This window comes from Garra rufa, chromosome 19, assembly GCF_049309525.1.
Source record: "Garra rufa chromosome 19, GarRuf1.0, whole genome shotgun sequence".
Classification (NCBI taxonomy): Eukaryota; Metazoa; Chordata; class Actinopteri; order Cypriniformes; family Cyprinidae; genus Garra; species Garra rufa.
In genome coordinates this window covers 35,420,365-35,433,761 of record NC_133379.1, presented here as the reverse complement: position 1 = coordinate 35,433,761, position 13,397 = coordinate 35,420,365, and the positions used below count along the sequence as shown (strand labels likewise).

General features: G+C 37.4%; 1 protein-coding gene across 2 annotated transcripts; it reads right to left on the bottom strand.

The window, feature by feature from the left end:
* Window positions 1–3,744: 3,744 nt before the first annotated feature.
* Window positions 3,745–8,684, bottom strand: otpa (orthopedia homeobox a). Of its 2 annotated transcripts, none has more exons than XM_073825132.1 (3): window positions 8,562–8,684; window positions 7,757–8,157; window positions 3,745–4,895 (listed from the first exon to the last, which is right to left on the bottom strand). In XM_073825132.1, the coding sequence occupies exons 1-3, from the start codon at window positions 8,596–8,598 to the stop codon at window positions 4,374–4,376; spliced, it is 960 nt and encodes a 319-aa protein (XP_073681233.1). In that variant the 5' UTR covers window positions 8,599–8,684; the 3' UTR covers window positions 3,745–4,373. The 2 variants fall into 2 exon arrangements, with proteins under 2 accessions (XP_073681233.1, XP_073681232.1); XM_073825131.1 differs by having other exon boundaries at window positions 8,523–8,683.
* Between the last annotated feature and the right edge of the window lie 4,713 nt (window positions 8,685–13,397).

Here is a 13,397-nt window from a genome sequence, read left to right as displayed (position 1 = left end):
TTATGGGTGTGGCTTCCGGTTTCATCCATTCAGCTAGTTTTAACTGTACAACTGGTTTTGCTGCTTAATATTACAAATTGGTGGGTCTTACCATATTATTTTACTGTATTATCTTAATTATGAACAAACTGGTTTGTGGTGCAAACAGCTTTACCTTTTACCGGACGTTGTTATCCTTCTCTTATTTCCCTGTAGTGGCTAATGAACCGGAAGTCTCGCCCATACCCTCATTTCAGCATTGAAAAATATGGTGGAAACAGGAATGTGAGTAATAGGCTATAAATGAAATTACAACGTACTACCTCTGGCATGCTGTTAATGCAACCAAGGACAAAAGAACAAGATTTCTCCTGCGATCATAATTTTCCCTGACCAGAATGCTAACGCGATTTCTCCCGTGGTGGGCATTGCCAATGCCATATTGCTGTCTTCTGACTTCCGGTTGAATTTCCACAGTGATCTGATGGATTTATGAATGAACTGTTTGTTTTAAAATCGTCCTGTTCTTTGTTAAGACATTTGCTTTAAACATTACAATGCTCACGAAAACGTTCCTTAACTTAGCAATACATAAATTCACTTTAACAGCTAAATTACTCTTAGACAGCGATGCCATAGAAATATTTAAAGCTACCGCACAAACGGAAGTTCAAAGAAAATATTTTAAAGATGGTGATGTGGTGTTTCTCTGAAGAATAAGAGTTAATGAACCGGAAGTCTTGCCCATAGGATCGCTTCTGCTTAAATAATAAGGTAAATTCGAGAAACAGTAGCCAAAAATTACCTGGATGACCTACTACTTCGAAGTGTGGAGTGAAAGTGTGGAAATTTTGACTGAAATATGTCAAAATTGAATTCATATTGCCGATATTCGTAATATATAAAACATAGGACTACTTTTTAACGGTTGCGACGTTTCGAAGAAAATGTAGTACCTACTGGTTTTTGGATGCAGTTTAATATTGTGTCCAAACAATTGTAATAAAACTACTCTATTTTTTTTCCTCAGTGCTAGGAAATAAATATAAAGTAATTCATTATTTACTTAACACAAATTGGTTTTGTGTGCGTGTATTGTAACAAAAACAATACATACAATTTTATTTTTGGCATAAAACATTTAAAAAAAAGCATTACCCCATTTTGTTAAAGGAATTCAGACAATAGTTATCAGATCCGACAAAGACATTATTTAGCAGGGACATCTGGTATTCAGAACAAATAATTAGTCTATAAAAAAGTTTTAATTGATGCTGATATTACGTCTATTTCATTCATCATGAATTTTTGCTGTTTGCAGTTTGCACTATTGAATAATTAACAAAATGCGAGAGCTATTGGCTATTCCAAAGTGAAGAACAGAGCCATTTTGCATTGTTTTGCTGTTTCGATATGCGATTTGCTGAACTTAATATTTTATTTATTTATGTTAAGATTTTAGGTGCAGTGCCAAGACTTCTGCAAACTTATTGAAGAAGACTTAACGTAGCCTACATGTCATCCATATGTATGTTTTCTGCTACAGAAGATATTTGCTGTCTTGCATGCGCATATATTCTTAAAGCTATGCCTAATGTTTTTTTTAATAATGTCTTAATGTTTTAACTCAAGCATGTAACCCTGTAACCTTAGCTTTATATTCTCTTTTTTTAACTGCATGCCTGTAGTCTTTCTCTCTCTCTCTCTCACACACACACACACACACACACACACACACACACACACATAGCCTACACATACGTTCACACACACACACACACACACACACACACACACACACACGCACACACATTTTAGGCCTGGAAAATTAATGAGTTCTCATTCATAACCCAGACAGAGAGAGCTATATTCACCCTCCGATGCTTTATTGACTGATTTCATTTATTTGCAGGAGATGGATTGGAGGTAAGCAGGCGGCCTCCGCGCCACGTTCTCCGCTCGGCTCTGCCGCGCAATGCATTGTGGAGGGTCAGCGTTCGCCTCTCTCGTCAGCGTGTGACAAATTAGCTAACGAGGAACGGCCTTCGCATTTCCACAAACTAATTAACCCGGCAGGTACTGAGACAAATTATAATATTTATGTAATATCATCTCGCATCTGTTTGCAAGGAGCACATCCGTACGTATCACCTGATCTCTCTTTTAGACGCTAGCGCTCACAAATACAACCTGCCGCCTCACTTATCACACATTCAAACAAGCGGTAGAATTATTTTTATTTTTTAAATATGATTCTTGATTTTTAAACAACGACAATTGCAGAGCTCAGGCAGTGTTGATAATAATCCGTATGCAATGCCTCGTGTCATCGCTTTTAACCTCGTGTTGGCTAATTTGGGCCACAAGGTACTGAAGATTTGACATTTTCCCATAGCTAACTATGATTTAATGACCAGAATTAATTAATTAAATTCATGCAGATAATTCCAATATACATCAGCATAAATATGCGTCTTTGGGAATTAAAACAATCCCTTTCTATTACCTAATAATAATAATTGTTATATATGCTAAAATATGTTTAAGTTAGATTTTACGTAAAATAGCTCAATTAAAAAAAAAAATTATTTGTTGCGTTTTAATGAATTATGAATTATTTTATCCAGCAGTTATTGCGCAATATATAGCCTACATGATTGTAGCATTATCGCAGTGGTCTGGACGACAGACAGTGATGGCGCGCTCTTGATATTGTATTTGGCTGAGTCCTGATTTCTCATCTATGAGGTCATAATGCCAAGAGCCCGAGAGCCAATCAGAGAGCGAGTTAATGTCAACCCCTGCAACATCTCCAAACGAGAAGAAAAATGTAGTGTTGGCAGAGATAATGACTCGATTTGATAACACTTAATAGTCATTTTCAATAATAAGCCATTAGGAAACATTATAATGCAGATCAATGTATTCCAAAATGATGAGGTTTTGCTAAGATTTCATTTAATTTAAATGTACATTACGTCTGTTAATCATTATATGTGTGTGATATTTAGTAATACCCAACAATACATTGTATGAGTCAAAATTAGGCTATCGATTTTTCTTTTATGCCAAAAATCATTAGGATATTAAGTAAATATCATGTTCCATGAATATATCTTGTAAATTTCCTACCGTAAATATATCAAAACGTAATTTTTGATTAGTAATATGCATTGCTAAGAACTTCATTTGGACAACTTTAAAGGCGATTTTTATTTTTGTTTGCACCCTCAGATTCCAGATTTTCAAGTAGTTGTATCTCGGCCAAATATTGTCCAATCCTAACAAACCATACATCAATGGAAAGGTTATTTATTCATCTCAATTGACCATTATGACTGGTTTAATAGTCCAGAGACACAAATATCCACCTTTTCGTTCGCCTCTAAACGGAAAGATGCTTTACATTTCTGGTCTCTGGTGTTTCGAGTCAAATTAACGCACAGTTTAACCCTACGCACCTTTTTATAATAAGTTTTATTTAAGTTTTACATCTTATCATCCCGTTTTAACATGGATTTCTATTGAGACCGGAACACGAGAGCAAGCAAACGGAAGTTAGAATCCACCATGAGGGCGCTCATCGGTTACTCATGAAAAATGTGGATAGTTGTAATAAAGTGTTACCCAATTTTACACTAACAAACGAACAAATAAAGATTTATTTTCCCCTAGAAGTGCTCCCAAGAACTAGAGAAGATGCGAGGTGTCAATAATGACATATTGAAAATGATTTTATTCGTTAATTTACATTCAATCGTTATAAACATGTTCAGGAAACAAAACAGCCGTTAAGAAGAAGATCAAACATTTAAGAAATTTATATTGGTATAAGCACATACATGAACTTAGAACATATCACAAACTGACCGAATGGGAACAAGTTAAGAATGCTTTATCTACACAAAACATCCTATATAACAGCATATAACAAAGTCATACTTTTCTTTTTAAATGACATTTTCCCCGTTGTGGTGTTGTTGGTCGGCACATGCAGTCAAGTTTCTTAATTCTTTTTGAGATATTTTCTTTCCTTTCTTCCACAGTGTCATAAAACAGTCCTAATTTTGAACGATTTCTTCCATGATGATAATAATAATGATGATAATAATCATAAAAACGAGTGCACCGTCTCTCTCCTTGTCTCTCAAAAGCAAACGAATACATTGCAGATGTGCAGTGTTTTCTGTCCAGGTTGTTTTCGCAAAAAAAAGTGCTAATAAATAAAAAATAAATTAGGAAATAAATAAGACATAAATAAATACATTTTGTTTTTTCAGCCTATGATGCTTTAGATTTCCATCAGGTGCGCACAGTCGTATCCTTAGACTTCCTTGTGCGTCACAGAGCCAGAATTGATGGGAGGACGAGAAACAGAAGGTGAACAGCAAGTATTAGGTGAAACTCATGGACACTGTGTGCTCCAGCGCTTTGCGGCGCAGGGACGCGATGCTCGTTCCTCTCCAGACGTCAGTGTCCGGGGAGCTACACAGCTGAGGCGAGCCGGTCACGTTGGTGGGGCCAGAGAGCGACGCGGGCACCATGCCGGGGAAGGTGGGTTGGTAGAGGTGGGACTGGAGGCCGGAGCCGTTGGAGGACATGTTGGACAGGCTCATGGAGTTGGGCGGCGGTCCGGCGCCCAGGCTGCACTGGGATAGTTGCTGTGCCATGGCTTGTTGTCGGCCTAGGGAGGGCGGTAACTGCAGCTGGGAGACTCCCGGCATCCCGGCCGCTGCCCAGCGGGTGTCATTAGCGTGAAAAGAGCACAGGCTGTCGCCCATGGCTGCCGCGGCCGCTGCGGCGGAGGGGAACTGCGGTAGGCCGTGGTGAGTGGGCAGCAAAGTGCCGGGAGCGCGGAACACGTTGGTGGTCTTCTTGCGCTTCTTCCATTTGGCGCGTCGGTTCTGAAACCAAACCTACAAGCAGAAAGAACAAAAAGAGCTCAGAATGCGTACACTGCATTATAATAAAATGTATACTGCTTGTATATAACATGGCGTCCAATATTGCACTCTTAAAAAAATAAAGGTTCTTTATTGGCATCGATGGTTCCATAAAGAACCTTGAACATTCATGGAAGCATTCAAATGCAGAAAATGTTCTTTATAGAGAAAAAGGTTCTTTAGATTTTTAAAATATTGGCCAAAATGTTTTTTTTTTTAAGAACTCTTTTTTTTAAGAACCAAAAATGGTTCTTTTATGGCATCACTGCAAAAACACCCCTTTGGAGTCTATATTTAAGAGTGTGCTTAATTAGAAATTTTGATGATAAATACATACTAATTTTAAAATAAACACTACATTGTGTGTTTTTTGAAACAAGAACCTAAAGTTCTTGATGTCATATTATTGATTCTTAAATGTCAAGCAATGTTTTGGCCTCTTGGTTCTAAACGAATTGTTCTAAGGATGCTGCAGAAATACAGAGGCACAAAAATATATTTTGCATAAAAGTATAGATGCACAAAATTATAACTGCACAAAAATATAAATGAACAAAAATATGTTGCATAAAAATATGGATGCACAAAAATACAGATGCACAAAAACATGTTGCATAAAAATATAGATGCACAAAAATATAAGTTGCACAAAACATATAGATGCACAAAAATAACCTACGCTCAACACAACAAAAATATTCTGATGCATTGTTTATTTGTTTGCTTGAATGCTATTAGTGACATCAAAATAAAAAAATATATTAACTTAAAATGAGTAACATCTCAATTAACTATTTTTATTCCAGTCAAAAATATTATTTAACATCACTAAATTAACCTAAATGTATTTACGCTGTATTGTTAGAACAATTTAACAAGAAAATACTATTTTAGCTTTTATAGTTAAAATTTCATATTTAATTCAGTGTGTAACTTGACGTTTTTCTTGTAATTAGGCCTAATTGTGAAATTAAGTAGCAATTTTTGAGCGAAATTTGTTCATACACGTTTTTTTTTTCTTGGTTTAATTATGTAGAAATAGCGATTGCAGGTTGCCACTTTCGACTCAAGGCAACATTGTTTCTATTTTAATGTTTTTCTTTGCTTCTGTCCTTGATAAACGTCTGGACAACACAAAACGGCGTTGTTAATGCTGCTTTAAATGCTACCGAATCATAATATTTAGACTCTCCATTATTACGTGCTCGATTTTACAACAGCAGGGCGTAAAAAGGCCCACCCTGGGCCGTAAAAGGCTCGCACGGTGTTTATTTCCCGAGGTCCTTCAGGTTTATAGAGATCTCAGGCGCGCTCACAATGATTAACGAGCAGATTTTGACCCAACGAAAAGGGGAGAAAAAATGTGGAGGGGTTCATATTAGATCCCCGAATCCCACTCCACGCAGCCAGCCGTGAAATCCGGCCTCAAATGCATTACACTTCAGAGGATAAAAGAAAATGCAATTTCTCATACCATTAAAAAAAGACAAGAGCGCCATCCGCGCACTCGCCATTAAGACGTGCACGCTGACAGACCTATTTCACGAGAGCGCGAAACATTCACGCAAGATCACCGAGCGGTCAGCACGTCACTAATTTATTTTTTATGTAAATAAAATAGTTAGAGCCTACTAATTATAATGGTTATTATTTTACGCGGAATAGTCTCACGCGTTGAGCTTAATAAGCCTGTTAAGTTATAAATAATTCTGAAATTGGTTAATAATAATGGTCTTGGTTTTATTGCACTATCAACTCGAAAAGCTATACATATATAATGAGCCTCTATAGATCACTGAGAGTGCGCTGGAATGCCGCGCGTCCTACATTTATCTCGCGGGTTCATTTACCGCTGCATTTGCGACTGACCACCAATCACAGGAGCGGCTAGAGTCATAATCTTATAAAAGTGATTAAGAAATCGGTCTGCTCCGATGGCTGAGATAACAATAATGGTATTGTAAAAGGAAGATGACCTGAACAATCAAATAATCGTGAGAAGCGCGCCGCCCTTTACTGTGCGCACTTTGGAGAGCCAAGAAAATGTTGCTATGAAAACGTAACCCGAATCAAACACAAATAGGCATAATAAGAACAGCAGTAATAATAACACTAAAGCAAAATGAAACCTGTATAATGGTGGAGTTTAAAGCTTTACAAAGGCGGTAAACACTATTTTAGATTCATGAAGCAAATATGTTATGTTGCCAGTAATAAAATAGATAAACAGTACATGCTGTTTCGTTTTAAAAACCATGAATGTTTAGACTAAATATTGGTTTGAATTTAACAGTTTTGCAGACTTTATTTATAGGCTAATTTACTTTCATTTTATAATTGACGATATGCTCAGTCAGAGATGTTTTTTTGACTACATTCAAAAGAGTTTTCATAAACAGTTTTAGCATTTTTTGCAATTATTTTTGTGCTCATGTTTTGTCGACAAAGTCTAAATCTCGGCTTGTTATGTAAACAAACAGAAACGGACATTCTCATTACCTCATAATAAAACAGGTTGCATTTTGGTCTTGAAATTAAAATATAACGCGTTATCATTTCTTAGACTTCGTATTTTATTCATGTATTTGAATAATCTTTATGATAAACATCTAACTAAATTATCTATGCATTTGACATAAGATATTTATAAAAATATAATCCGAATAAAAATAATCATTTATTGCTTTAAATTGATCGATTTGCCTTTTTCATTCCAAGCATAATAATTGCAGCCTATAATATTTTATGAAATATACAGGCTATTTGACGGAATGTTTATAGCGATACAACAGTAGGCCTACTGATATTAATAAAACGGTCTCCACCGGACTTACCTGCACGCGTGATTCCGTCAAGCCGATCCGAAGCGCCAGCTCCTCCCGCATGAAGATGTCCGGATAGTGGGTTTTGGCGAAGCTTCGTTCCAGCTCGTTAAGCTGAGCCGGAGTAAAGCGAGTCCGGTGGCGTTTTTGTTTCTGACTCTGCTGGCTGCCGGACTGGGTGGGGTTTTGTTGCTGCTGCTGTTGCTTCTCTTGTTCCTTACTGTTCACCGCTACACCCGGCGGATTGGATCCGGCACTGTTGATATCGTCTCCGGGGAGAAGGGTGGCCCCTTCCACCGTGTCGGAGACCGGGGCGAGTTCTCCGGGGTGGCCCGGGTCAGTTCCGCCGCCGCCCAGCCTGCATTTCAAAGCCTCCCTGTGACCCAGAAGCTCGGCCGCGGCATCCTTCATCCCTGAAGCAGAGAAAACAGGTGGAAACTGAGTGAGCTCAAAATCAACACCGAGCATCGCTGAAAAGAGAGAGAAGCGTTAGTGCAAAAAACAGTTACAGCAAGCATTGCTAGTCTTATTAAAAAGTACAAATAATGGTGAAAAACTAGCTCGCAATAACAACACAGAATGTCATCTTTTAAAATAGCTAATTCCATTTGATTCCTCTCAATATCTTGGAAAACGACTAAATCAAATTACTGCGTAATATAATAATAATGATTACTTTTCCAATGAATTAGTTCGCTTAAATCGAATTAAGATAAAATAAGAGACAAATTGTCAATTTTCTCTGCTTGATTTAGATGAGAAGAGTCCTCCAGCTTACAGTAGAGTTGCAGACCGGAGTTTGGCGTTGATAACTCACCGAGGCGAGCATCCAGCAGGTCGGCGTGCGAAAGCATCGCGCACCGCTCCAGGGCGAAATGCTTTTCCAAAAAAATCTCTATGACTTTAAACTATTTAAAAAATATATATGGCCTAAATGAAAGCAAATTCGGTTTGTGGTTAAAAAGGAGGTTCCTTGCATTATAATGTCCTTTAGAGGAACTGGGAGGCGCTTAATAGTTGAATGAACCCATGAGCTCCTTCAAATGAGAGCCAATCAGCGTTGAAGCCTGGAGGTGTCAGAAACGCGAGAGCCTCTCTTGCTGCCCTCCCAAGTTCATTTCTCCTCGTTTTTGATCCCGACGCCCAAATTATAACCTTTAAAATGACCTCTTTCGGAAGAAACTCCCTCAGAATTGGTTTAATTGAGCGTGATGCCACAATCATTGACGGGGCCCTGATTATTTGAGGAGAAACAGCGAATTAAACTATTGTTATATAAACGTGTCATCCTCATCAAAGCCATATGCTTTAGTAATGGCTTCCCGAAGTTTATTACTGGACTCAACGATTAAACCGCGCTCTCTTTACTATACGAGCTTCCTGAGAATTTCCATTTTTGTCAGTTAATCGTTGGGGATAATTTCGCGTTTCCTCACAGAAGAGAAAAAAAGGCCTTCGTGTCGTGCCATGTCCAACTCTCGCCTTTTGGAGACGAAGTGAACCTCTTCTAATGTTTCTAGTAGCCCGGGGCAGCCAACAACAAAGTTTAGATTAGCCATATATCTCAAACCAGGGTAATTTTCAACATCATTAGGCTTTTATGTAATTAGTGCCAAATCTATAAGCTTTTTATTACGATTATTAGCGAGATCAGTATAAATTAGGGCTGATTTAGTAGTGTTTAGGCCCGACTGTCACGGCGGGAGGAACTTGGAGTAAATGATATGTGAGCAAATTAGGTGCATAATTCGGTGGAAAGTCAGAGTCAGAACACAGACACAGGGAAACCCCCACGAAAGCAAAGGGGGAGTGCGAGGACTTTCGCACCGAAATAGATACATTTAGACTTTAAACACTCTGCGCTGACAAATTGTATTCGTTGCATTGATTTTTCATCCAATTGCCCCAAATTAACTTGATTTATTTCATGCAAAGAACACTCGAGTGCCAGCGCAGCCCGCCAGTAAACGAACCTGCATTTACACCAATTAACACAATAGCTTTTGTCACACGCAGGAGCCGATGAAAAATATCAGCGCAAACAGACTCTAAGCAGATGTCAGTGGGATGCTTTAAAGAACTCCTTTATTTGCGGGAGTGAATGGTGTCTTTTCAGCGCGCACAAAGGACGCGTCCGAGCGAGAAACTTTCGACTCCTTTTCGACAAGCCACCAATCTGCTGGTAAGCACAAGAGCGCTCGCTTCCAGACGCCCGGTCAGACGCGACTCCTGACTCGCCGGGGAAATGTATATGCCTCGCTGAAAATGAGGAAAGGAAGAGAGTGCGGATTCAATTTGGAAACAATTGTTCTCGCGCTGCGTTTTGATATCCGAAATGTCAGAGAAGGCGAACGAGGCACCGGCCGCGTAATGGAAGATCTCGGGTTTGTGTTCATCTCACACTTTGCTTTTGGCCAGGAAATAGACTGGGGCTTTTTGAATTGGGATGTGGATGTGGCTTTATATAAATCTAACTTGTGTTGTTTTATCTCGCTGGATGTGTAATAATTTTATTCTACACGCTTAAAAATAAAGGTTCAACTTGAGTTGCTTCTTTAAAATCACATGCTTCGAAGTGGAGCCTTTATTTTTTAAACGTGTACGATATTATTCACATGCTTAGAAAACCAACTGCATTTCCTCAACAATAACGATCATGTGAAATCATTACATTGTTTGTTCTGAAACAGTTGCCGCGTGATTGATAGCGCGCTTCATTTTACGACTTTTCAATAGCTCGATCCTTTTATAGCTGCACAAACAGAAGTGAATCACTCTTGTGGAGGCGCACGGTCATATTTAACGGACTAAAAGTGCGACAGACGCCTAACGATGCTTTCAGGGGACATAAGAATGAAGGGCTGCCCTGCACTTCATAAAATATCAACAAATATAGCGTGCAAGCTGCGACCCTCAATTAAAATTCTTACATCGTCTTACTGCTTTTGTCTTTATTCGGTATTTTTGCGCGCCTCGGATCAAGTGCCCCCCCCCCTAATAAATAAGTTTTAGATTGTTGCACACAAACGGAGAAAGGGCTGAAAACTGGCTGGCTGGCTGGAAATACATTGGCTTACTCTAATGCAATTCATTCCGTCTGTTTACCTCGTACAAAATGTACAGATTGAATTTCTGTACACCAATACCCGGCCTGCAGCCAGCAAGGGGATTTCAAGCTTTATTTGTGAAACGCGAAGCGAAGCAAAACATTTTATTAAATGCATTTGAGGGGGATACACAACTGTTTCCTGACCTCACCAGTAATGAAAAAGAAAAAAATCTCTAGGTCCTCTGAGCTGCAGAAAAAGGTGGTGATCACAACTAAAGTTCAGGAATCAACTCTATAAAAACCTATAAAACAAAACAGTGCGACCAGCACAACTCTATCATTTAGCATGCAATAATGCAAATAATAATACTTATAATATATTTACATTATGGTGTGCACAGCATGCACACAAAACTACTAAAATGTAAATATATAGCCTAATATATAACAATATTAACAGTAATGTGTCCACGTTTTCCTTTAAAAAACTGATTTAATGCATATTGCTAAATAGTTTGATGTTAAAACAAACATAGGCTTACTATTCACTAACCTTAACAGTAATAAAACTGTTTTATAACTTTAATATACATAATATATAATGTATTTGTAATAATAATTATAAGAGTAGTAGCAGTAGTAACATTTATAATATTTACTAATTTTATAAGATAAAACGTATTTTATAAGTCTTTTGCGCGCTGGGATTACAGAAGTTATGCATCAGTGATACTGTGTGTGTCATGAGAGAGAGAGAAAGAGAGAGGAAGAGAGAGAAGGAGGGTAATTTGGGAGGTGATTCAGAAGCAAAGCTGAGTTGCATCTCTCTCTCCCAGCAGATAGCGATAACAAGCTCGCATCAATCTTACACTGCATATAAATAAAAATAGACAAACAAACAAACTCGCGCCCTGCAAGTTAATGCGGCGCATCTGAGTGGAAAGTAGACATTTTCACGCGCTCTGGAGATGAGGAGTGACTTTTAATAAAATCACAAGAAAAACAAATGTAATTCTGAACGCGGTCTGGAGCTGGGAGAATTCGGCTCCCTCACTCCTCATTGCGGAGGGATTTTTTTTTTAGCGAGGCTTTTGTTTGACTGTCACCATCTCATGGCCTTCATATCCACCATCACATCTGGCCTACATGGTGCACTGACATGCAGGACACATTTCCACACATAATACAAGATTTTCATTCTCCACCAGCACATTATCACGCTTACATCCGTGTTATTTATAAAAACAACAGACTAATAATCACTAACCCTAACCAGTAGATTATATGATGACATATATATATATATATATTTAAATTAAATTCTGAACGATTTCTGATGACTATAAAATAAAACAACCACATAAAACTTAATAAAACCACCCTGAACCTGAACGAAAAAACTTTTTATGTGCACTACTTTCCCTTAACGGACGGATAAAGGATGTTTTGTCAGAATTATCCAACTGCTAGATACATTTTCAGCTATTTTGCCTCCAAAATGTGGGATTAGTTAACATTAGTTAACTACATTAGTTAACGTGAACTATGAATGAACAATACTTCTACAGCATTTATTAGTCTTAATGTTAATTTCAGCATTTACTAATGCATTATTAAAATCACAAACGCTGTGTTTGTTAACATTAGTTAATGCACTGTGAACTAACACGAACAAACAATGAACGACTGACTTTTTAATAACTAACATGAACAAAGATTAATACAGAGTGTAATAATGTATTGCTCATTGTTAAGTGTTACCGCTTTATTTTTATTTTGGAAAAATTATATGACGTTTTATTTATAATTTACAAAAACACGTCGTATAATTTGTTCCAATTTATGAGCAATACTCTAACAAAAAAATACAACAAAATAACATTTCATACTGATAATGAACCCAAAATTTATTTTATTCCAGGTACATTCTTCACCATTTTTGCCCCAAATGGCTTGGTTTAAAAAATTATAAAATAAAACAAAAATACTATGTAGCCTAATTATATTCCTAATGACTCCAGTTATTATTAAATGTGACCCTTAAGGGCCAATTTTATGAAATTGAGATTTATTCATCCTCTGAAAGCTGAATAAATAAGCTTTCCATTGACTTATGGTTTGTTAGGATAGGACAATATTTGCAACTTTTCGAAAATCTGGAATCTGAGGGTGCAAAAAAAAAATCAAAATATTGAGAAAATCGCCTTTAAAGTTGTCCAAATGAAGTTCTTAGCAATGCATAGGCCTACTAATCAAAAATTAAGTTTTGACATATTTACGGTAGGAAATTTACAAAATATCTTCATGGAACATGATCTTTACTTAATATCCTAATGATTTTTGGCATCAAAGAAAAATCGATCATTTTGACCCATACATTTTGGCTATAGCTACAAATATGCATATATACCTGTGCTATAGACTATAGCTTTAAAATGAGAATGTCAGCAATATAAAATGTAGCATATTCAGCCATAAGATGCACTGTCTCGGGTAGTAATAATAAACAACAAACAAATAATTGATTAATTTAATAAATAATAGGCTATTATTCATTTTTAGGGAACATAGGCCTATTTAAAACCACATGTCCACATGTGAAAT